This window comes from Convolutriloba macropyga, chromosome 14 (genome assembly GCF_964194025.1).
Source record: "Convolutriloba macropyga chromosome 14, txConMacr16.3, whole genome shotgun sequence".
Lineage (NCBI taxonomy): Eukaryota > Metazoa > Xenacoelomorpha > Acoela > Convolutidae > Convolutriloba > Convolutriloba macropyga.
Genome location: NC_134481.1, coordinates 27557854 through 27584912, shown reverse-complemented (window position 1 = coordinate 27584912; position 27059 = coordinate 27557854). Strand labels below are relative to the sequence as shown.

Here is a 27059-nt window from a genome sequence, read left to right as displayed (position 1 = left end):
TCCTAATCTTAATACGTTGCGGCGGCTATTCCTAATCTTAATACGTTGCGGCGGCTATTCCTAATCTTAATACGTTGCGGCGGCTATTCCTAATCTCAATACGTTGCGGCGGCTATTCCTAATCTTAATACGTTGCGGCGGCTATTCCTAATCTTAATACGTGGCGGAGCATATTCCTAATCTTAATACGTGGCGGCCGCTATTACTAATCTTAATACATGTAAACTATACCCTATCTTAATACATTAGTGTAGACCCTCTCTCAAAAATTACTCCTATACCCTATCTTAATACATGGGGTCTACACCCCCCCCCCCCGGGGGTGACTTGCTCACCCTATTACTACTCACATTTCTCGAAATGAATGAACTCGACATACTAAAAGCTCTTGCAGAACTCTTAGCACAGAATAAGGACTTTATTAAGGAATTTAACGAATTTAAAAAGAAACCTATCTATCCACAACAAACAAGAATTGTATAAACAACGGATAAATTTATGTAAAACTCATTAAGAAGAATTTTAACCATTTGTGCAGCTTTAACCATAATACTTTACACCATTTATTAACAAATATCCTGTACTATGTTATACTATCTGATTATATATTGTAACACGTTCTCGGAAAGTATTACCTTTGACCTCAAAGTTATAGATTTGTACACTATTACATTCTCCATTCTGTCATGCCAGTCTACAAAACTTTTCTAAACAGTATTTCTTTACAAACATTTGTCTTAACTCATCTTTTCACCCTTTCTATTTACGCTTTACCATTTAATACTCTTTCGATCACAAAGAAGTACTTTCAAATACACCTGAAGTTTTTCTCCAGTGTATCTTTGTTATACAGCTTAACTACAATTAACTACTGCACTAGAGTACTATTATTAATAATCAAACTTCATTGACTTCATACGTCATAAGTAAACACACCTAAACTTAATACACTGGAACACCCCCACCAATACCACTATACTAGGTTCTCATTGTTGTGGTAAATAGTATAGTTATAATTACAATCAAGTTGAACTGTTAAAAATAAACCTCAACTGAATTTATGTAAATATCAACAAAAAACTGTTTTGTATGTAACTGTATGGTATGTAAAAAAATAAAAAAATGGTAATTTAAACCAAATTAACACGTGTAACACAGTTTATACTTTAGGTAAAAATTAATTGCAAGCCAAAATTGAAAAGATACGTTTAAGTTCACGTCTGACAAAAACAAACAAAGCAGTAAAAATAAACAACGGTTACCAATATAAACACCTTTAGGTTTAATTACAATCAAAACTAGAACAAAAACTCTAATGATACCCCAATATTATAACATAATTATCGTATCAGTCTTCAGAAAAATCTTTACTTTTAAAGATTATCATCCGCTTCGAAAATTACGAAATTCGAAATATCTCACTTTAATGTAATAAACAAAATACAAGATTCAGTACAGTACAACTTCATTGTGTTCACCTACAATACAAGCTGATATGTAATAACATAAAACAAAGTGTAACAACAGTGCAATAGCCTTCACTAACACAGCAGCAGTGAATTTAAGAAACACCGAGTTGTTAACAACTAACAATTTCAAAGGTGAACGTCTCGGTCCATGCCAACTTTTCTCCAATAAAGCAGATCAATTAATGTCTTCATAAGACATACGACGAAATATTCTGGTACACATAAGCGAGAGACAACTACATAAAATCGATCGGTCTTTGTTTGTCTTGATTCTCGTTGATGGCAGCCACGAAAAACTTTTTGAAATTAAATTAACATCTATCAAACATATTCACGACATCACGACTTCATACAAGAAAAAATTCTTTTGGTTACAACCAAAAGAATATAACTGAAAGTAGACTTAACAGGGACCTCATGGGCACATAGATAATATTTTTACACGAACTACTTGTTGCAATACAATCTAATACAGTTGAACCTGCACCTGAAAGCCTTGATAGCACTATAAATCTTTACAAAATAAGAAACTATAACAATTACAGCTAACAATTATTATTTCAAGGAATTACTCAGGTAAGTCAGGTAAGTTGATCTACACTGCAAAGAAAGACATCACAACAGCTGAACTCCGCTTCCTGGAAGATGGTGATATGGAAGGTCAATAACACCTGACGTTCCACGCGCGAAGACAACGCTATTTTACTGGATGAACCTTGGACTTAGACAATCCAAGTGCCGATGGAATAGATATTTTTTTGGTTGTTGATGTCCAACTACTTCCTAGAGATTCCACTGCCTTCAACTCTTATACCTACTCCAAAAAGAGGAAAAAAGTGAAAAAGAAACTGTTGAAACAAAACTAAATATCATAAAAGCTCAACAACCTGGAAAGATGGAGTCAATCTTGATTGACATCCAGAAATAGACTTGAAGAAGATATGTTTATTTAGAAGAAAATAAATAAAAAGACTAGAACTAAAATGCTCAAATCTGAATTGTTAAAATATATGTTTATTTTTTCCCCATGAAAATCATGAAAAGTCTTTCTTTTCACTTTTTGACTGGTTACTTTAGAGTCAGACCTTGTTAAGCAATAAAGTATATGAATCTCTCTCTACTCCTCTCGTGAAATATATTTGAGAATAAGTTTAGACTGAAGCATTGGGGCTCTTGCTCTGTCGACTAGTACTCCTATCGAAGTTTAACAGACTAGAGTCACAAAACTTCAATTAGTCAGGTAAGCCTTAAGGCTAATCGTATTCTTGAGACGATTATAAGACATCCTGGATAATACCCATTAGAAGTTAAGCCCAAACACGTCTTATAATGGTAGTGACGTATTATATAAAGTTAAGATTTTACGTGGGGTAAAAAAAACGCTGGGGCCGAAACAGGACACGTCGCATTTTCTCCCATCATTGCCGCTTGTGTCCCCATCATTACAAATTGTGCTTTGCTATCACGCTATTCTAGACCTGGACTTATGAATAGACCTATTAATTCCAGGTGGGAAGGAAGAAGGAGGACAAATATTGAATTAAGAGCTCGACGACCCTGGTTAAAATTCGGGGTAAACCTTTTCATAAGTCCAGCCAAATTCTTCTCATATACAAAAATGACTCAAAATAAAAATTTTCCCTAACATCTGGGTTACATCTCGTGACCTTCTCCAACCTTACCCATTGGTTAACCAATTGCGCTAAAAGTGTTTGAATTTGAAGGTAATCAAAACAACAGGTTGCTACGGCTGCGGGCGTTATTCGAGGACATCTTTTATTGTCCAGCCAAATTCCTGGACACGTTTTATTGTCCCGCGAATTTCCAGGACACGTTTTACTGTCCAGCCAAGAGACGCTTTTGTCTTGCCAAATTCGAGGACGGTTGTTTTAGTTCCAGCCAAATTCAAAGACATCACCTAAAATCCTGACAAAATTTTTCATACCAAAAATCTATCCCGGAGAGTCTTTTTACGCCTAATATAATTTTAGGTCTGGACTAGAGCCCGCTACTATTTAAAAATTGGCACCTCTGCTTTGGTGCGTCGAAACATCTTATAAGAACTCAATTGACTGAATTGGGGGTCGATATACAATAGATCCCGGGTCGAGGTTCTGCTAAAAAGATAATGTAAGAACTGCGGTGAGCAGCGGTGGAAAAAATAATATGCACCGCAAAGCGCCAGCTTCTTTTAGCGATGACAGCGCTGATTTTTTGTAAGATTTATATTTTTAGCGTTAAATTTCTGTAAGATTTGGGGTTTTTTAGCTGTGAAAGTTTCTTCTTCACTGCATTCAGCGCTAAAAACCGCAATTTTTACAAAAATTTACCGCAGAAAATTTTACAGTAGTTTTTACCGGCAAATTGATGTAAGATTGTAAGATGTGCGGTTTTTAGGGTTGACGTTTTTTTCTCGCCACTTTCACCTATGAAAATATAAAACATTTTTTTAGAGAAACTACAACAAAAATTCTTGATAATTTAGACTTTTAATGCATGGAGTATTCGAAAATGAGTTTAAATTGATTTATAAAACTCCTTGTGGCAATTAAAGTCCACTATTTTTGAAATATATTATTAAAAGCCGTTGTCAGCCTCTCAAACAGCTATTATTTGTGCGCTCTCGTTTTTTTAATTCAAAGAATTTGAATTGTAATAGGGCGCTGTCTTTCTTTTAAGATCTGTTCACACATTTTCATGATTTTTGAAGTCAAATTGGAGTAGTAATTTTGGTCACGCCGAAACAGGAGGTGGAGCGAAAAAGCGAGTGGTTTTGCGTCGTGATTTTTTTGCTCTAATTTTAAAGTAGACTGAGAAAACGTTGTTTGAACAAAAATTTGCGTTCTTGCTAGTGGTTTTTTGTTCACATGCAGCAATTTTAAATTGATTTTTACTGTTTCTCGGATTTTTCGGATTGGATTCTATTCTAAGTGGTTTTCCCCGATCCATTCATCGTTCATTCTTGGCCTAGTTGTTTTGTTTGAACCAAATTTCAATTTATTGCTAGTGTTTTTTTTGTTCACACGCGGCGTTTTGACATCGTTTTTCTGATTTTTTAAAAAAATTTTTGATCTGATTTTTTTAAAATGGTTTTCCCAATTCACTCATAGTCCGGTCCGTTCTATGTCTAAATTTTTGTTTAGTCAATGAACACTTTATGAACTGCGCGTCAGGACTTGTCCTGCTATGTTTTTAATTCGCTTTACCTTATGATCACGTTTTTCGTGTTACATAAGTCACAATTTGCACACTTGACTTCTGACTTGTTTCACTCACTGTTTCAACTGAATGGATTATAAGCTCTTTCGTTTATTGTATTATGCAATATAGTGAATACGGTCAAAGTCAAGAGAGCAAAATCAAAAGAGACGGGATAGACCGATAAAGCCCGGTCATTAAGTCATTGAGAATTAGGTTATCAAAGTTCATTAGACTGTTTGCTAGGTGATATCGGTATTAAGTTTATTAGCTTTCAGTTTAGAAGCTGAATTAAGTTTATTTTTAGAAACCAATTGAAACTGGACGCTAAATTAGAACATTATTTGACACTGAAATAAAGAAAAAAATCAGTCAATATGTGTCTTCTTTTCTTTCTTTTTCTGTTTCAATCCCGATGCTATATTTTGCTTATGTGCAACTAATAACAGATGAAAACAGTTCTAGACTTCCCATATGTAGTGATCTCTGATTTTTGATTTTTCAACAACAGTTTTGTACTCAGATGCAACTAGCTTTTCCTAATTCTCAATAATATCCTCCCCCAACCCCTAATTTAGTGGGCAAAGAAGAGGTGCCTATTGTATTCATGATGCCAATTTCTAGCTGGAGAGAATTTCAACTACTAAAAATTTTCTATCTACACCGGTAAAAATGTAAATTTCCAGATAAATTTATGTTTACTGGAGTTTAACGCTACTCAATTATACCAAAGTATACCTTTTTATGTTTATCTGTAGTCCAAAACACTTTCAGCAACCTGTTGGTGTTTTACTCGGCTGTCTTTTTGATTAAACCAAAAGCGAGGAATTGATAGCCTCAGTTGTTTATGGATAAATTACCAAGCCATTCACGTACCGTGAATTTACCATGATGGTGGATACAAATATATTTCGGGAGGGGGTGAAAAAAAGTTTGTTTATTTCAAAAGTTATTAATCTCCTATTTAGGTCAAAAGCATCAAACAGCCGAGGTGGGAGAGCTGAACAGACTGGCAATGGAAGAGAGACTGCCTTTTGTGGCTCTGAGCAAGACATTCAACGCTGACCATCAGGTGCCTGATTCTGCCTCTACTGCATTCGCCATGTTGTCAGGTCACATCTCATCCATTCATTTTCAGAGAGCCGCAAAGCGCAAGCATACAAATGAGCATATCAGTATACAAATTTGGGACGTGGGTTTCCATATATGCTCCGAGTTTTATCTCTTTTTCGGGTTTTCGGGGGGGGGGGCAGAATAGATCCAACTGCATCAGACGCAAAAAAAGCTTTTGAAATCCCGGGTCGAAGAAAAATCGGAAAAATATGTAAGATAAGCGGTGAAAAGTTGTTTTTTTTTTCACTGCAAATTTCGTACATAATTTTGCGGAGAAATTATGTAACTTCACCGCTGGAGTAAGCGATGAACTTACAAAAAATCACCACATTTCAACGCTTACTGCAAATTACCGTCCTTACACGGATTCGAACCTCTTGATTCTTGATAAAGGCTTCTCGGCCCCTGTCGGGGCATGCCTGGTTGACACAAACGTCCGTTTCGCATCTGGTACGGTGGCGTACAAAATTGCTGGCTGTTATTGATGTTCCGCAGAGATCGCACTTTTGACGTTTGGATGTTCTTAAGTTTAGGGTCTTTCCGTTTGTTTGTTGTTTCCTGAGTTCTTCTTTTTTGCAGGTTTTAGGTGTCTCGCCATGGTACATTCTAGTAATATCTTCCCGCATCTAGCGCATTCGCTTATTGGAGCCCCTTGCAAGCTTTCATGTGGTTAGTCAGAGCTACTGCAGTCTTTAAAACACATTTCATGCATTGTATGTGGCCGATCCTTTGCAAGGTCCTCTTTTCTATCTTCATGTGCATGCTATAGATCTTCAGGGTTCTTCTGATGCCAGACACGTTTGTGTTCTTCTCTGCAACTTCTTTCAATGGTGGTTTCTTAATTGAGCTCCAAATGTATCTGTATATTTTGTCAATTGTCCCTTGCAGTCTCTTGATCTCAGTCTACTATCTGTAGAACAAGCGCATTGAATTTTTATAAGATTAGCGGTGAAATTACAAATTTTAGCGGTGAAGTGTGGTAATTGTATTTAAGTTCAGCGCTTACTACAGTGTGGAATTTACATAAATTCAGCGCTTAAAAAGTTTCAAAATATGTATAATTTCGTGAGTAGATGTGTCTTAACTTTCGTTGGAGAAAAAAATGTCGAACCGATTTCTAAGCGGTGAATTTCTGTGACTTTACCACTAAAATAAGCGGTGAGTTTATGTCTTTTCACCGCATTCCTTGCTGATCTCACACTATTATAACACTTTTTTCTAAGTGGTGCATTTTTGTAAAAGCACCACTAAGTTAAGCGGTTAACTTATGTAATTTCACAACTTTCACCGCGTATCTCACATAATTTCGACACTTTTTTCAAAACGATGAAATTATGTAATTTCTTCGCTAAATCATCGGTGAAACTATGTAATTTCACCGGCACCAGGGATAAATTTTTTCCCCCGCCTTTACCGTCTGATTTATGTAATTTCACCGCATTCACCATTTATTTTACAAAATTTTCCGCATCCACCACTTATCTTACAAAGGTTTGCGCTGAATGGTGGTGACACCTCGACCCGGGATGGTTGCAGTGTTAGAAGGTTGAGAGACAACAACCTAGTGTAAATTGTGCATAAGATAAGCTTGACATAGCTTAACAAGAAGCTCTACTTGTTCAATCTATACCTGGGTAGAGAAATGAAGCCTTGAGGAACAGTAAAAAAGAACGTGAGAACAGGTTATAAAAGATGCCCAAGTTCGACAGCTTAAGACCAGTTGGTGTAAATGGAGCACACTAGGCTTGCAAGTAAGAGATGCTGATTCGAACCCAGAACTGGTCCAATTTTACAGGAGTTGCACCTGCTTAGACCCCCTAATATGTAGCTTAGCGATGTGAGAGTAACCGTATGCTTTATTAGATGGGGAGGATTTCTTACGAAGTAGAACTAAAGTTATCTGTAGAAATGAAGAGGTAAAGACAAACTTTTTTTCACTACAACAGGCAGTAGAAATTAGACGTTAAAAAAACCAAAAAGCTTTTCAATTGAAAATTAAAATCTCTAAAAGCGACACTAAAATTTAGCGCAAGATATAGGTTTGAATCTCCCGTTTATGGTAGCCACCGATAAACGCATTGTTTTCCATTAGGTGTGAAGACCAATACATATACGATGGGCTTCAGCGGGGAGAATGTGGAGGAGGGAAAATGTGGTTCTGGGAAAGATCCCCTTCCTACTGTAGTTGATCACATGAAGGAGAATGGCAAGAGAGTGGGAATAGTCTCCACTGCAAGGGTCACTCACGCCACACCAGGTGCAGCCTATGCCAAGATTGAGTCGAGAAAATGGGAGGGAACGGCTCCCCCTGGATGCAAAGGTAGAATCAGAAGTCGTCTTGTTCAATTTTGAAGAAAATAGCACTGATCACAAATATGCAGTGAAAGAATATCAAAATTGGTACAACTAACCCAAAAAACGACTGATTTATAACGGCTGATGGAAAAAACTGAAGTAGAATCTATTGAATAATTAGAACAAACTTGGAGGAAAATGAGATTTCGCAACGAACTTTTTATATCTGCTGACACGAATGTTTGCTAATATATGGTTATGGGCAGATATTATAAAACTTGCTGGCTAATTGTAATAAGTGACCGTAGTCTAGGCCTGTAATTATGAAAATACTGTTCTTGACCGATATCAGCCATGAAAAAAACATTGTCGACCATTATCAGCTATGAAAATAACGTCCTTGACCGATATCAGTCGTAAAAGGAACGTTCTTAATAATAATAATAATAATTTTGGTTTCTGCGTAATCGCAGCGGAACAGCAGTATAGGCCTACAGTAGCCTGTTCTCAGCTGCCCTTTTTCTTATTATTCCCCAAATTTCAGACTGTTCTTTTTATGAGCAGCATTGCTCTTTTTTGGTGACTTTTGGCAACTTTTTTTGCGTCTGAAACTTTCACGTGGTACCATCATTGCAGCCAACATTAGTCAGGCTATGGTCAACCTGACAAATATCAGCCACAAAAAGAACGTCTCGACAAATATCAGCCATGAAAAGTCGAGGCGCAAAGTTTATCTTCCAAGATCTGGCAAGATTCTTGCAAATTTTTTTTTTCTTGCAAGATTCTTGCAAAAAGACCAACCATGTTAAAAAGGCTGAAATCCAAAAAATCTAGCCAGTGCTACTAATAGTTACTCTAGGAACAATGTTAAATTTTCATGAAACCAAAGGAAAAGAAGACAAGACAGGTAAATCTTTTCCTGTCAAATAGGGCCAAACCTAAGGTGTTTGTTTTCATATAATCCATTGTTTTTTGTTTCCAACAAAAATTGACCATTTTATTTATAGACATTGCTACTCAACTGATGGAAAAGCTTACATCAAAATCGATAGACTTGATATTCGGTGGAGGAGAGAAATCTTTCATCCCTGCGAAAAACCAATCATCGTCGACAAATGGAATGGATTTCTCAATTCGTAACGATTCTAAGAACCTTTTGAAAACATGGAAAGATCAGGGTGGTACCCATGTCCGAGATTTGGACTCTCTGGATAAGTTAGATCACAAAGACATGCCGATTCTTGGATTGTTTGCAAATTCGCATCTGCATTTCGAGGGAACAGGCACCGCATTGCTTCCTATTTACCCTATGAACAATGTTGTGATTGAATAAAATGATTGAAAGTGAAATTGACCTAGGTAGGTGTTGATTACGCGACATAACGTACACTTTGCTGGAGTAAGTTTACTCGAATCTGACACTGCATTGCGCGATAGCTGTTAACAACCTATCAGATAAATGCACATAAGTTAAAAAAAAAGCTTAGTTTGTAACTTCTAATTGCTAAATGCTCTTCACAAAGCATAACTTCAAGAACTTTTTTAATTACATCTTTATTTTAGAAGCTGAGAAAATTTAGTTTTGCGTCAAAATATCCAATTCACGAGGAATGTATAGTATAGAGAGGACATATCATATCATACAGATCTCGGATCTATTTTGTTTGCCCCCCCTCCCAGCTTAGTTTTGCCCAAAACAGAATAGATCCTAGGTCTCTGTAGTTCTAATAATGCTGGAAGTATCAAACCCAGTGTCTATGCTAGAAGTTTCTGTGCTTCATGGGGTAAAAAGAAACAAGTGTACAGGTCGCAAACCTGCTTGGGAGCCATCTTTGTACAATATGACACTGAAAGCTGTCGATTTGTTAGAGGACAATAACAAGGAGGGATACTTCATGTTGGTAGAGGGGGCCAAGATTGACATGGGCCAGCACCTGGTGGAACCATATTTGACTCTAACTGAAGGTGAGGATGGAATAGAGTTATTTTTTATAATAACCGCTGTAATGAAGCTTATATCCTGACAAACTTTTTTTCAATGTGTATCTGATACATAAAATATACATGTCGTAGATTATGTATATGATGAAAGATTCCTTGGAGTATAAAATGCCATTAGCACAGCTTTTTACTTCATGCATGATATTTGAAGTCATGGAAGTTTTCCTTCCTAATTTTTCCGAGATAACGCTGCATGTCGCCATTTTGCTGAATGTTTGAACGATATTTGATCTATATTTGAATTAGTTGAGAAAGTAAGTAAATATTAAGCCATTCTTAATTTGGTCTAATCGCGAATACATTGAGAAGTTAAACAATCTTCATCGTGAATCAGATGCCGAATAAGCAGAACTTCTCACAACTCCCCTTCTTTTGGTAATATAACAAAAACATTTCAATTTGAAGATTCTATGTTTAGATATGTTTTAGTTTGCTCCTTGCGCATGGTTAACCAAAATTTCTTTTGCTGATGCTGATCAACAGTTTGATTTAAAAAAATTTTCAATATTTAAAAAAATGAATGAAGACAATGTTTGTAGAGTTTTATTCAAAATTTAGTCAATATTCATTAACTAAATCTAACATGTAATCTGCGGAACATAATCGCACGTGCGTTGAGTTAATTTCTTTTACCCGAAGAGAACAAAATTAACAGAAACTATATCTTGAACTTTGGCTACATCTTTTGGACCCGAACATAACCCCCCTGTTTACGATTTATGTTACAACTGGACAGCAGCGAGAGACTTTTGTGGTGATGGAGTGTCACTTTTGGATTCCAGGAATAGAATTTTAATTGGGGGTGCGAATGGACAAAACAAACTGGTGAGATCAAACCAATTTCTCCCCCGCTTCTCTTTTCGGTGGTTAACAGAACTTTTTTTTTGGTTTTATCAATGTCACACAGCAGTTCTATGGTCTTAGGCAAAAACGAAATTAACACAATAAAAACAACAACATGTAATTTTTGTAAGAAGCTTCTTTTTTATCGTTAACATAACAGAAGACAAACAATTACAAAAAAACACAATTGCCATTTCTATCAGAAGTTTTTTTTCTTATCGTTAACAACATTGAAAAACGAAACCATTAGGGAAATTAAACACATTAAGAAACACATATGCATTAAAACAAGCACACTGTTTTTCCTAAATATGGCAACAAAGAAAAAGATGGGGGCCAAGATTGACAAGTGCCAGCACCTGGTGGAACCGTATTTGACTCTAACTGAAGATGAGGATGGAATAGAGTTATTTTTTTTTTAATTTTAACCGCTGTAATGAAGGTTATATGCTCACAAACTTTTTTTCAATGTGTATCTGATACATAAAATATACATGACGTAGCTGGAGTATAAAATGCCATTAGCACAGCTTTTTACTTCATGTATGATATTTGCAGTCATGGAAGTTTTCCTTCCTAATTTTTCCGAGATAACGCTAAATGTCGCCATTTTGCTGAATGTTTGAACGATATTTGATCTATATTTGAATTAGTTGAGAAAGTAAGTAAATATTGAGCCATTCTTAATTTGGTCTAATCTCGAATACATTGAGAAGCTAAACAATCTTCATCGTGATCCAGATGCCGAATAAGCAGAACTTCTGACAACTCCCCTTCTTTTGGTAATATAACAAAAACTTTTCATTTGAAGATTCTATGTTTAGATATGTTTTAATTTGCTCCTTGCGCATGGTTAACTAAATTTTCTTTTGCTGATGCTGATCAGCAGTTTGATTAAAAAAGTTTTCATTATTTAAAAAAATGAATGAAGACAATGTTTCTAGAGTTTTATTCAATATTTAGTCAATATTCAATAACTAAATCTACGTTGAGAAGTTAAACAATCTTCAACGTGAATCAGACGCCAAATAAGCAGAACTTATGACCACCCTTCTTCTTTTGGTAATATAACAAAAACATTCCAATTTGAAGATTCTATGTTTAGATATGTTTTAATTTGCTCCTTGCGCATGGTTAACTAAAATTTCTTTTGCTGATGCTGATCAACAGTTTGATTAAAAAAGTTTTCATTATTTAAAAAAATGAATGAAGACAATGTTTCTAGAGTTTTATTCAATATTTAGTCACTATTCATTAACTAAATCTAACATGTAATCTGCAGAATTAAATGGCACGTGCGTTGAGTTAATCTCTTTTACCCGAAGAGAACAAAATTAACAGAAACTATATCTTGAACTTTGGCTACATCTTTTGGACCCGAACATAACCCCCCCTTTTTACGATTTAAGTTGCAACTGGACGGCAGTGAGAGACTTTTGTGGTGATGGAGTGTTACTTTTGGATTCGAGGAATAGAATTTTAATTGGGGGTGCGAATGGACAAAATAAACTGGTGAGATCAAACCAATTTCTAACTCTCTTTTCTTTTCGGTGCTTAACCGAACTTTTTTTTCTGGTTTTATCAATGTCACACAGCAGTTCTATGGTCTCAGGCAAAAACGAAATTAACGGAATAAAAACAACAACATGCAATTTTTGTAAGAAGCTTCTTTTTTATCGTTAACGTAACAGAAGACAAAGAATTAAAAAAACCCAATAGCCATTTCTGTCCGAAGCTTTTTGTAATCGTTAACAACATTGAAAAACGAAACCATTAGGGAAATTAAACACGTTAAGAAACAAGTATGCATTAAAACAAGCAAATTGTTTTTCCTAAACATGGCAACAAAGAAAAAGATGGTTAATAGCAATGAAAAATCCCTGATTTTGGATAATGTTGATATGGCTTCAATCTCCGGGAAAAAAAGCGGCGGAATCTCGAACGGAAAACAAAATTCAATCATTTCGAATGAGACCAAAACTTCGTCAGATTTGACTCAACAAATAAAAAATTTAACTATTGATGTTTTGATTTGGGTTTTCGACCTTCTACACGTACAACTCTCTTCTGCCCTGATGAAAAAGAAAACTTATATAAAGTAGTTGAACTCGACCATCAATCAAACAAAATGCAAATAAGATATGTAGACTGGGGCCCAAACTATGACGAATGGGTATGCTGTAGATCAGTTTGGGTGTACTCTCAGTTTAGTAGTCAATTATCAACAAGTAACAAAATTCCCCATGATATTGCAGCCCTCATTGATGAGCTAAACGTCCTCTCAAATTGTGAAACGATTTGCAAGAAAAAAACACTCCGCTTTATTCCTATCAAGTTCCGGCTAAGATGGCCTGAATTGCTAACAGCTATCATTGAGGGCTGAGTTTCTCAACCAAGAACCCCCAAACAATTGAAAAAGAATCTTTGCTATAAGCAAGTGCGTTCTTCGCGCCAGCAACAAAGGGGGCAAGAGACACAAACAGCAGCAAGAACGGCTCATGTTAAGTAGATATGAGCGTTGGAAGAATGGCGACTATGCTGGGCTATGGTTCGAAGCAGACTCAATGAAACCAGCCAAGAAAATAAATCATGACTCAATAGAATCGCTTGCAGCACGTGCTGCCTTCACGGGCAATTTGGACGTACAGCAGCAATCTTGTCTTCGGTTGGAGTGGTCTGTGATAATAAAGAAACGCTGAAAGAGTTGATGAACTGGCATCCAGCAGAAGAAAGGTCACCGGTTGAAACTAATGATTACAGTAGTTATGCTTATCAGTTGGACGAAGCGTCTGTGTTCAAACAATTGCAATCATTCTCAAACTTCACAGCATCCGGTCCATCCAAAATGAAATTCTATTCCAAGCACAACAAAATTAGTGAATTTGATAGCTGATGGCAACTCCCCAGTTTCGTTGCAACAACTTTCGCTCTGCTTCGCTTACAGCGCTGAAAAAGACAAAAGCTGATGTACGGCCAATCGCCGTGGGATAAGATTTTTGACGCCTGATAGCCAAATGTTTTGCGCAAGAGGCCAGTTCTGAGGCTGTTGAATGTTTTCTCTGCATCCAGACAACTTGTTGTGGCAGTTAAATACGGTGCTCAAAGCATTGTACATAAAACAGAAGAACATTTTCAAAAGTTATTGAACAACGAAAAAGCGGGCCTTTTTCAGATCGACTTCAAAAATGCTTTCATTTCAAAACGAGAAGCAGTGTGTTAGATGCAGCGCAAAAACTCATTCCTGCTTTAGCCCTTTTTGCTTTTTTTGCTGTACAAAAAAACCCAATTGCCATTTCTATCAGAAGTTTTTTTTTCTTATCGTTAACAACATTGAAAAACGAAACCATTAGGGAAATTAAACACATTAAAAAACACGTATGCATTAAAACAAGCACATTGTTTTTCCTAAATATGGCAACAAAGAAAAAGATGGGGGCCAAGGTTGACAAGGGCCAGCACCTGGTGGAACCGTATTTGACTCTAACTGAAGATGAGGATGGAATAGAGTTATTTTTTTTAATATTAACCGCTGTAATGAAGGTTATATGCTCACAAACTTTTTTTCAATGTGTATCTGATACGTAAAATATACATGCCGTAGCTGGAGTATAAAATTCCATTAGCACAGCTTTTTACTTCATGTATGATATTTGCAGTCATGGAAGTTTTCCTTCCTAATTTTTCCGAGATAACGCTGCATGTCGCCATTTTGCTGAATGTTTGAACCATATTTGATCTATATATGAATTAGTTGAGAAAGTAAGTAAATATTAAGCCATTCCTAATTTGGTCTAATCTCTAATACATTGAGAAGTTAAACAATCTTCATCGTGAACCAGATGCCGAATAAGCAGAACTTCTGACAACTCCCCTTCTTTTGGTAATATAACAAAAACTTTTCATTTGAAGATTCTAGGTTTAGATATGTTTTATTTTGCTCTTTGCGCATGGTTAACTAAAATTTCTTTTGCTGATGCTGATCAGCAGTTTGATTTTAAAAAGTTTTCATTATTTAAAAAAATGAATGAAGACAATGTTTCTAGAGTTTTATTCAATATTTAGTCAATATTCAATAACTAAATCTACGTTGAGAAGTTAAACAATCTTTATCGTGAATCAGACGCCAAATAAGCAGAACTTATGACCACCCTTCTTCTTTTGGTAATATAACAAAAACATTTCAATTTGAAGATTCTATGTTTAGATATGTTTTAATTTGCTCCTTGCGCATGGTTAACTAAAATTTCTTTTGCTGATGCTGATCAACAGTTTGATTAAAAAAGTTTTCATTGTTTAAAAAAATGAATGAAGACAATGTTTCTAGAGTTTTATTCAATATTTAGTCAGTATTCATTGACTAAATCTAACATGTAATCTGCAGAATTAAATGGCACGTGCGTTGAGTTAATCTCTTTTACCCGAAGAGAACAAAATTAACAGAAACTATATCTTGAACTTTGGCTACATCTTTTGGACCCGAACATAACCCCCCTTTTTACGATTTAAGTTGCAACTGGACGGCAGTGAGAGACTTTTGTGGTGATGGAGTGTTACTTTTGGATTCGAGGAATAGAATTTTAATTGGGGGTGCGAATGGACAAAATAAACTGGTGAGATCAAACCAATTTCTAACTCTCTTTTCTTTTCGGTGCTTAACCGAACTTTTTTTTTCTGGTTTTATCAATGTCACACAGCAGTTCTATGGTCTCAGGCAAAAACGAAATTAACGGAATAAAAACAACAACATGCAATTTTTGTAAGAAGCTTCTTTTTTATCGTTAACGTAACAGAAGACAAACAATTAAAAAAACCCAATTGCCATTTCTGTCCGAAGCTTTTTTTAATCGTTAACAACATTGAAAAACGAAACCATTAGGGAAATTAAACACGTTAAGAAACACGTATGCATTAAAACAAGCAAATTGTTTTTCCTAAACATGGCAACAAAGAAAAAGATGGTTAATAGCAATGAAAAATCCCTGATTTTGGATAATGTTGATATGGCTTCAATCTCCGGGAAAAAAAGCGGCGGAATCTCGAACGGAAAACAAAATTCAATCATTTCGAATGAGACCAAAACTTCGTCAGATTTGACTCAACAAATAAAAAATTTAACTATTGATGTTTTGATTTGGGTTTTCGACCTTCTACACGTACAACTCTCTTCTGCCCTGATGAAAAAGAAAACTTATATAAAGTAGTTGAACTCGACCATCAATCAAACAAAATGCAAATAAGATATGTAGACTGGGGCCCAAACTATGACGAATGGGTATGCTGTAGATCAGTTTGGGTGTACTCTCAGTTTAGTAGTCAATTATCAACAAGTAACAAAATTCCCCATGATATTGCAGCCCTCATTGATGAGCTAAACGTCCTCTCAAATTGTGAAACGATTTGCAAGAAAAAAACACTCCGCTTTATTCCTATCAAGTTCCGGCTAAGATGGCCTGAATTGCTAACAGCTATCATTGAGGGCTGAGTTTCTCAACCAAGAACCCCCACACAATTGAAAAAGAATCTTTGCTATAAGCAAGTGCGTTCTTCGCGCCAGCAACAAAGGGGGCAAGAGGCAAACAGCAGCAAGAACGGCTCATGTTAAGTAGATATAAGCGTTGGAAGAATGGCGACTATGCTGGGCTATGGTTCAGACTCAATGAAACCAGCCAAGAAAATAAATCATGACTCAATAGAATCGCTTGCAGCACGTGCTGCCTTCACGGGCAATTTAGACGTACAGCAGCAATCTTGTCTTCGGTTGGAGTGGTCTGTGATAATAAAGAAACGCTGAAAGAGTTGATGAACTGGCATCCAGCAGAAGAAAGGTCACCGGTTGAAACTAATGATTACAGTAGTTATGCTTATCAGTTGGACGAAGCGTCTGTGTTCAAACAATTGCAATCATTCTCAAACTTCACAGCATCCGGTCCATCCAAAATTAAATTCTATTCCAAGCACAACAAAATTAGTGAATTTGATAGCTGATGGCAACTCCCCAGTTTTGTTGCAACAACTTTCGCTCTGCTTCGCTTACAGCGCTGAAAAAGACAAAAGCTGATGTACGGCCAATCGCCGTGGGATAAGATTTTTGACGCCTGATAGCCAAATGTTTTGCGCAAGAGGCTAGTTCTGAGGCTGTTGAATGTTTTCTCTGCATCCAGACAACTTGTTGTGGCAGTTAAATACGGTGCTCAAAGCATTGTACATAAAACAGAAGAACATTTTCAAAAGTTATTGAACAACGAAAAAGCGGGCGTTTTTCAGATCGACTTCAAAAATGCTTTCATTTCAAAACGAGAAGCAGTGTGTTAGATGCAGCGCAAAAACTCATTCCTGCTTTAGCCCTTTTTGCTTTTTTTGCTATTTTCAGCATAGCAAGCTCTTTTTTTATTGCAACTCACATTCAAAATGAATCAAGAGACCATCAAAGAGACCCGCTGGGGCCCTTAGTGTTTTCTTTAGCACTTTGGACTATTATCAGAGAACTCGACAATAAAACACCAAATCTTATAGCAGTAACGGAAAGGGAGCTATGTGAATCATTAGAAATTTTAACTCATGGCAACAAGTGTGGCCTTGAACTCGGAAGAGACAAGTTCGAGTTGTGGTATACCACGTGTTTTCATGCCCTTGATAGCAGCATAAAAAGAAACAGCCAATCAGAAATCGAAATTTTGGGCGCAGCAATCGGAACTCCGACTTTTGTTGCATCTTGTTTAGAGAAACGGGTTAAAAAACTTGAGAAAGTATTGGACAATCTAGTCTATTTAGAGGACCCTCAGTGCACTCTTGGAAATTTGCGTAGCTGTCTGTGTGCACCTAAAATTTTGTATTCGTTGAGATGCAACACTCCGTCCCCTGAGAGCAAAACAGGAGCATGCCTGCTATTGAGCAAAACAGGAGCTAGAATTCGACGTTCTCTGAACCAATTCAAAGCTGCTTATGTCCGTTCCTTATCTCAATCAGCAAACATAGTAGAACAAATTACTGGAGTAAACCCAACTCACCAAAGTAGTTTCACAGACCTAGCGGAGGAGTATAGCATTTTGGGGATTCCTCATTTGACTCAACAAAATATTTAAGAACAATTTGACAATACGGCTGTAAGCAACCTTCTTGAAGGTCAAACTTCCACCAGAGAAAATACTATAGTGTTATCTCTTTCCCCACCTTAATAAGGAGCTTGGTTGACGGCAGCATCGATCCCTGCTCTTGGCTTAGACCTTCAACCTATTGAGTTCCGAGCTGCTGTAAAATACTGTTTAGGAATTCCACCCTATGATTCCGATAGTAGATATCAATATTGTAAGTCAGCTATTTAGTACATATTTGGAGATCATGCCTTTTCATGTTATGGGCGTGGCGATATTATCTCTCTTCATGACAGAGTACGAGACGCAATAATGGCAACTTGTTTGTCGGCCAATATTTCCCCTGTATGTGGGCAAAAACAGATTATGCCGGAAATCAATTCAAGACCAGGCGACATGTAATGGTCCAGTTTTTAGCAGCACAACCCGCAGCTTTAGATGTCAACATTACGTCCCCACTTTAAGCCAGTCTTAACTCACATGCGGCAACGAAATGTGGTTTTGCTCTAACCTTAGCGGAAGACACAAAAATTGGGCATTATTAGCAGAAGTGCAGCAATATGGGCATCCACTTCATACCATTGGCGTTAGGGACTTTTGGCGGACTATCCAAAACATCGCGGAAAACATTGAAAAGAACAGCTCTTTTATCTGATAACAGGGGTTTCCAGCCCTCAGGCCTATCAGTAGCCTTCAATTGCCTCACCCAAGCGGTATCAATAAGTGCCAGGAGCGGCTCAGCTACAATGCTGATTGCAAGAGATTCGCAATTATGAGCCAGAAATGATGGGTCTGTTGCATCAAATTATGCCGCTATGTCCATTTAGAGGTCAAGAAATTCCGGTTGAAAAATTCACTAACCTCAAGTGATATTGGACTCACTTTATGAGAGGGGAGCCCTTCCTTGTTTAAATATCACCCAATGAGTGGGGACTTCGTTTAATTTTACTAGTTTTGTCCTCATCCATTAGCAGAGAAATTTCGAATTCACCGTAGGAAACGAATTTTCTCAAAGACATCTAATTGAAAGTACAACTGCTCCTCTTTGCGTTCTTACCTGTTGATGTTGGGAGAACTTCAGTAGTTGAGCCAATTCAGAAAAAGTATTCACAATATGTTTTTATTCCTACCTGATCAAAGTGGGGAGAGTATAAACGAAAATTTCACGGGTGGAAATTGGAAACAGACAGTTGAATTCAGAATTATTGAAATGCTGTTCTGTTAAATTAACTACCATTGTTACGATAACAAAGTAAGTTATGAAAATTATGAAAATTTGTTAAAATTTCGGACAAACTCAAGACGAAAGGAAAAAGTTGCAAATAATATTTAATATTAGGGGATCAGCAAAATTACAGCTCAGAATTAAAATTCGTTGAACGTTTTAAAAGTGTAAAGAGAGAAATAGATTGGCTTGTTTTCTATACTATTAGAACGGCCTCGACTGATATAGGTCTTGAGAAAACGTCCTCGACCCAAATCAGCAATAAAAAGAACGTCCTGGGTCAATATCAGGCATGATAAGAAGGTCTTCAGCCGATATCAGCAATAAAGGAACGTCCTGGACAGATATAAGTCATGAAAAAAACGTCCTTGACCAATATCAGTGATGAAAACAACATCCTTGACGATTATCAGAAATGAAAACAAAGACCACAATCAATCTCGGCCTCGAAAAGAACGTCCTCGTCAAATGTCAGCAATGAACAGAACGTCCTCGACCAATATCAGCTTGAAAAACGTCTTTGACCGATACCAGACGAGAAAAGATCGTCGTCGACCACTATGAGCCAACAAAGGAACGTCCTCGACCAATTTCAGCAATGAAAAAAAAAACGTCCGCAACAGATATCAGCCATGAAAAACGTCCGGGACCGATATCAGCCACGAAAAGAACGTCCTCGACCAATATCAGCCATGAAAAGAACGTCCTCGACCAATATCAGCAATGGAAAGAACGCTCCCAGCAAATTTCCGCTATAAAAACGTCTTCAACCAATGTCATTGTTATAAGTTAGTTTAGCGGATAGAATCGTAATAGTGTGGCGAATACACTATCTCAAAATTATATTGGAATCGCAAAGCGAATACGAAAATTAGTGAGCGTGGCTAAATTTACTTAGCAAATCCAAGCTAGACTTTGACGAGCGTAAAATAGAAGCGTTTGCAGAGCAACTTGAATTCAGAATGATAAACGAGATTATGATTACTTATAATAAAATTCTATGAACAAATTATGAAATAATTTAGTAGACTAGCGGGAATATATTTATACGTGAATAATAAAAAGTCATAACTTTAGTTATGATATACTTATGATTTTTTTTATAAGATAGAGGGTAGATTGATAATTAAGTACACATACAAATTTCGATATATATATATATATATATATATATATATATATATATATATATATATATATATATATATATATATATATATAGGTAATCATATGTATCACATTTCCCCCGTGACAAAAATTGAAATGTATTTACAATTTTTAAATGAAACAACACCAAGGATCAAGAAGTTAACAGAACTCAAAATAGGTTGAAATTACGTCGCAAATGCTCAATTTAAATGACAATAATAGTGAACTTGTCTATATGCAAAGCATATGTAAAGAATTATTGAAATGAGAAATAAGAATGACCATTACAGCACATTGAATTGGAAAATCCGAATAAAGTTGGATTTTCAGGGCAAATACATTGTAAAATGAAATTATGTAAATGAACAAGTTGAGAAGCATAAATGAAATTACACATACGAATATGAATGGATTCGCAGAGCGAGTACATGAATTAAATTAAATTGGGATAGAACAACAAATTGAATAAATTAAATTGAAAATTGAGAATACAGAGCAAATACATAATTGAATAACGAAATTGTAGTTTGTTTCAGTTTTCAAAGTTTGAATTTTTTCATTATATTTCATTCTCTGCGTCCCACACGACATTTCCCGTTCTTGCTCGTTCTCAAAATATCTAATTCCGGGGTCCGATGGTGAAACTTGTCCAAATTGTAGATCAGGTCGAGGTGGTGACGGGATTCTTGACTGTTCGGCGTTTTGAATAAGGGCTACTACCGAATTTTCTGGTTTTGAGGCTTTCTTGTCTTTTTTATTCTTTCGCTTCTTTGGTTTAGCTGAACTTGATGAAGCCAAAGAACTTGTTGGAGATATGTCCGCATCCGTGAATCCATAAAATTGAGGTCGGTTTCGCTTGCGGCCTTTTGTTTGATCGCCCTGTGCGGGGGTATAAGTGATGATTGTGGGACTTGTGAAGCGGGTAAAGGTGGAGCCATCAGAGATAGCATTCTGACGTCTTTTGTGTTGTGGCTTTGTCGGTTTTCGTACCATCAGCGCACGCGATACATTTGAGTTTATGGACGAAACTACCGATATAGTATCTCGTTGACGGTATCTGATTTTTATCTCGCCCCTCTTTTGTTTTTTAAGGTCATTGCTGTGTTTTGCAATTTTAAATTCCGTTGTTTTCTCGTAAGGAGCAGGGCGTTGTTGGGCATATACCCACAAATTTGTGGATCTTTCAGTTTTTGTCCCAAATTTGGCTAGATCACTATCTCGAACCTTTACCGGGGATCTGCCAGGCTCGTTGAAGATCGTTGTCGTGGGTGACAACGTCGTAACAAAAGATCCAGGCTTAAGTACTTCGTACAGACCTGCCAACTGTCTTTTTGCTCGTTTTTTGTTTGGGAGTTTTCGTGCCAGCTTGACTTTAAGAGACTGTTCCGTTCTCGGTATGGGATCCGTAATTTGCGGGTGTGTTATGAAGCGCGACACTTTGTTTTCCGATTCCCGGTAGCGCTGACCTGCATCTAAAGAGGCCTGACACATCTTCTGTTCAATTTCGATGTCGCTTCTGTTAGCACTGATTCACCCAGTTTCATCCAGAAAGTCTTCCGCAGGAACCGTTTCAGCATCTAAATAGTGATTAAAATTTTTTTCATAAGTTAGATTTAAACTTGATGGAAGTGTGCTAATATTCTTTAAAGGAGTATTTGCAGTGCGGCCGAAATGAGCTTCAAAAGGTGTTATCTTTGTTGTTTTCTGTTTAGTTAGTCGTAAATCAGAAACTATTTGTTTAATCGCTTTAGATGTTGAAAACGTATCTTTATTTTCAGCTTTCATACAGGATAAACGTCTTTTAATTGTTTGGATCATTCGCTCCACCAATCCAATAGCTCTATGATCACCGACCGGAGCGTCGAGAATGTTAATATTATTTTCGTTGGAGTAGTTTGTAACTTGTTTACCTACAAGACAAGTTGCTTGGTCTAAACGTATCGTTCTCGGGATTCCATGAGTATATGCATAATCACGAAGAATTTTTACTACATTTACCCCATTAGCGTTGTCGAATATTCTAACTGTCGGATATTTGGACTAGCGGTCAATACATGTTAAGAAATAAATATCTTTATCTTTATCGTTAATTATTGGACCCCCAAAATCAATCTTTATTTCTTCGTTTGGTTCTTGACAAGCTTTATGTGGATGTCATTTAGGTTTTGGTATGATAGGTTTTAAATTCTTACCAATATCTGTAAATGGGACGCAATCGGATGTTTTTGCTAAAATTTCCCTATGCATATTGGAGTCAGTGTTGACTTCCAACAAAAGGATTTATAAACTTATTTTATTTAATAAATAAATACTGAAATACTCAACCCTGATTGGTTGAAATTATGGAAATACCTTTCCCTTAAATGTTTATTTGTTATTCCCAGAGACAACAAGACAACTCTACCCTTTAGTCGGTACCAGTCAGACCTGATATAATAATAAAGTATATTTCTCTCTCTCTACTCCGCTCTTGTTTTGTATTGAGATATACGCTAGACTTTAGCATTGCGGCCGGTGCACTGTCTGCTGAAGCTCAGATAGAAGAGTAACAGACTAGAGGAATAGAACTTTAGTTAGTCAGGTAAGCCTTAAGATATACTATATTCTTGAGACTCCATAAGACCGAGTTAGAGTAACCTCCCTAGGTAACCCTACCTCAGCACAAGTCTTATCTGGTGCGACCAGTGCCGGACTAATTTTGAAATAACGAACAATTATTTTTCATTATCCGTAACGGAAAAATTAACAATAAAAACAGAATAACCTCTAAATTAAGAACACTACAGAGATAACAATGGCCAGTAATTACCATCAACAACTAGATGATAACAATTATAACAATTACTTAATACCATTTACAATCTCTGATGATTGTCCTTTAGAAAATCGCGAAACAATACACAAAATATTAATCAATTTGAAGAATAACTTCTTCAAAGAAACAAAACATATACAACAAATAAGTATCCATAGAAATCATTTAGCTCATTATCTTCCAGTAATACTACTAGGAAGAGACCAACTAAATAAAAACTATATATTTTCATTAACAAACGAAAACAAACAAAAACGAATGTACTATACTTTCCAAAACGACATAACGTTACCAGACATGTTAAAAACATTTTTAAAACGACACGAAGAATCCCAAGATCGAACAAAAATGACAGCGATACCGACTTCAACATACGAATTACTACGAAATACATCTGAGTATCTAAATGAACATCAAAAACCGATACACTCAGTTAACGATAAACTTCGAAACGATATAACAAATTATAACAATTGGTTAACTAGGATTATTGAGTTAAAAACAGAATTGAAATCAGCCACCTTAGATGCAGTACAAATAATTTCTGAGTTTACATTCTTATTCTGGTTAGATAATTTTGAACATATTAACGAAAAAAGAAAAGAATTTGGAATAGCATTCAGAACAGAAATTGAAAAACTCAATGAGGAACTAAAACAAATTTGGAACAGTGAGTATTATTCACCGTATTTTGAAAGCACATTAAAAGTATGCTCAGATAGCATAAATTACATACAAGGTTTAGAAAATTATATACAAATATTGGATCAGGGACAAACGGGTTCTACCACATTTAACCTATCGAAAACGGTAACAACAACTTCGACACCGAAAGATATTCAAATGAATACAAATCTTCAAACAAAACAAAAATCAACAATTAAACCAGATAAACTGTTAACATCAAATTTATTTGGTTATCAACAAACAATTACAGATGAAACATTTATTTCGGATTCCGAAGAAAGAGAAAAAGAAATAGGATTACACAATTGGATACCAAATACAGTGAACCAAAGAGTACGAAAGAAAACTCAATTGACAGAAAATAACAACTATAGAAATAATAATTATATAAATACTCTAACGGATAATAACGACCGAAATTGGGGACAAGAAGCACAAAACTATAATAACTTAAAAAACGAGATAACAGAACAAGTAACAAACAATACAAATAAATTAATAGATAACATAGAAAATAGATTTCGACAAATAAATGAGAACATGGAAAGAAAACAAGATGAAGCATTACAGTTTATGTTTGACAAACTAGAAAAAACTATAAATGACATGAACACACAAAACAATAGACCCTTAGAAAATAGAAACACAGAGAATAACTATTTAACAAATTCTAGACACGAAATTAGAACAAGAGTACTAAATTCACAAACTACAAATTCTAATATAACGGAAGAAAGAGAAACAACAGTTACAGAACCTCCACTCCCATTTTATAAGCAATTGACATCAATGAGCATAAACGAAGAACCATTAATTGAACAAAACATAAGTAGCGGGTCAGTACCAACAACAATAAGACCATTCGATGGCACAGATCCAGCATATACTGTCGAAGAATATCTGAACAGTATAGTCGCAGCGATGATATTTAGCAGTGGCATAGAACCAGTTAACAAACCAGGTCACCATCAATGGAAAGTAAAACGAGCAGCCTTAATATTACATACATTACAAGGCCCAGCCCAAAAATGGTATTCAACTCTACCGAGTGAAACAAAATTAGATTGGGAAATTTTCTGTAAAGAATTCTCAGACATGTTCGATTCAGAAAAATCAAAACAACAAGCAAAAATAGTATTACAACAACTACAAAAACATACTAACGAGTCACTACGCTCACTTGCACTAAGAATAGAAACACTTGTCAAGACAGCATATTCATTATATACAGAAGATTATCGAAACAGCGTAATGAACCAAACATTTATTAGGTGTTTGGATAACGAATTAAAAACAGCAGCACTGAAAAAACACGCAAACCATAAACAAACACCGAGAGAACCAGAAATGACATTCAAAAACTTAGTAGACAAAATAGACCAAATGGATTTGACAAGAACAATAACAAACAATCACAAACGATTATATGAAGTCAACCAAACAACAAATAGTATTCATGACGATCTTAAACAAATGAATATCGCATGTAACAATATAAACGATTTAAACCAAAACGATTTAGAACAGTTTGAAGGAACAATCTGTAATGTCCTTAATGGAATTAACAATACTTACGATAGAAAAAACTTTAAAGGACGACCAAAATTTGCATTATTTTGTAGTTACTGTAGCTCTCATGGTCATACAAAAGGCAGATGCTTTAAAAGACCGAGAAGAGAAAGCATACCAAGACCAAAAGAAAAAACCTTTTACGGTCATATGAGAAACAACCAAAACCTACCAAATCGGAGAATTGACTCAAATAATGTTAATGGACGTCAATTACCATCGACGTCACCAGTCTATAACAGTTCTAGAAGCAGAACAACATATAGACCACAATCTCGAAATAACTATAATACACCGAATGATCAACGAAACAAAAACTATAACAATTATAATAACCGAAATTTAAGTTACAATAGAAATAACTATAACAGAAGCAGAACAAACAGCTACAACAGAAGCAATGATTATAACAGTCAAAACAACAGTAGGTCGAATTCAAGATATAACAGTCAAACAAGACCACAATCACCATATAATAACAATAATAACAGAAATAACAATTATAATAATAATTATGATAGACAGAGGTACAATAGTAGAGATTCAAGTAGAAGAGATAACTACAGAAATAGATCAATCAGCGATAGTAGGCATAATTCAAACAACTATCGCACAAATACTAATAATAACAATGCTAGGAAAGACAGATGAAATTCATCAAATAGAGAATACAATAACAGAGATAGATCACAAGATCGCAGATCGAACGGACATAAATATAATAATAATAACAAAAATAGAATAAATAGCATAGAAGCTGAGAGACAAAACGAGGATCCACCAGGCATAGATGAATACGAATACACATCAGATTCATCGAATGAAGACCAGGAAATACTTGATAAATTCTACAATGCAAACGAAGAAACATGTAACAACATAGTGAATGCATTAGAAAACAACCCGACATGGATTCTACCAATGTATCAATGTAATAAATTTGAACAAGATTTCACAAAACAAAAACCAATACTAGAAATCGATTTCCTACTTGATTCTGGAGCAACATTAAATCTCATAAATGAGGACACTTGGAACGAGATACAATATAACAACCCAGAAATACATCTGGAAAGAGCAAACAAAACATTAACAGCAGCAAATAATACTACTATAGAAACACTTGGAACTATAACATTAAATCTTACAACAGATAGAGTATCAAACAACAGAAACAAACTACAACACAATTTCAATATTCATTTCTACATAACAAAATGTAACCACAATATTCTGGGAACTCCATTTTTCAAGGAGTACATAGAAACAATAAATGTGAACACAAACAAACTAACAATAAACACTAGCACAATTCTAGATAATGATATAACATTTTTTATGAACAGTACAAAAGGATACCCATACTATTCTAGACTTTACCCAATTTTCAATAAAGAAACGATCTATCTCGATAGAGAACAAAATAAATGCATAACATTTCCAATACCAATATTTAAACAAATGGAAAATTCAAACGCAAAGAAACTTTACAGTTCCAAACACTATTTTGAACCGATAAACAAATATCAAAACATATCATTCACCGATATTAAAGATCTTACATCAGAAACCGAACATTTTATAGACATATTTCTAATAAACAA

General features: G+C 35.6%; 1 protein-coding gene across 1 annotated transcript in view; it reads left to right on the top strand.

Annotated features, from left to right (window-relative positions):
- LOC142353581 (alkaline phosphatase-like) overlaps positions 1-27059 on the top strand; it is a 91977-nt gene that overhangs the window by 38953 nt on the left and 25965 nt on the right. Inside the window, exons 2-5 of the mRNA XM_075405862.1 lie at positions 5636-5779; positions 7873-8100; positions 9083-9358; positions 9882-10040. Of these exons, the coding sequence (XP_075261977.1) occupies positions 5636-5779; positions 7873-8100; positions 9083-9358; positions 9882-10040 (807 nt within the window). The remainder of the gene's footprint in view (positions 1-5635; positions 5780-7872; positions 8101-9082; positions 9359-9881; positions 10041-27059) is intronic.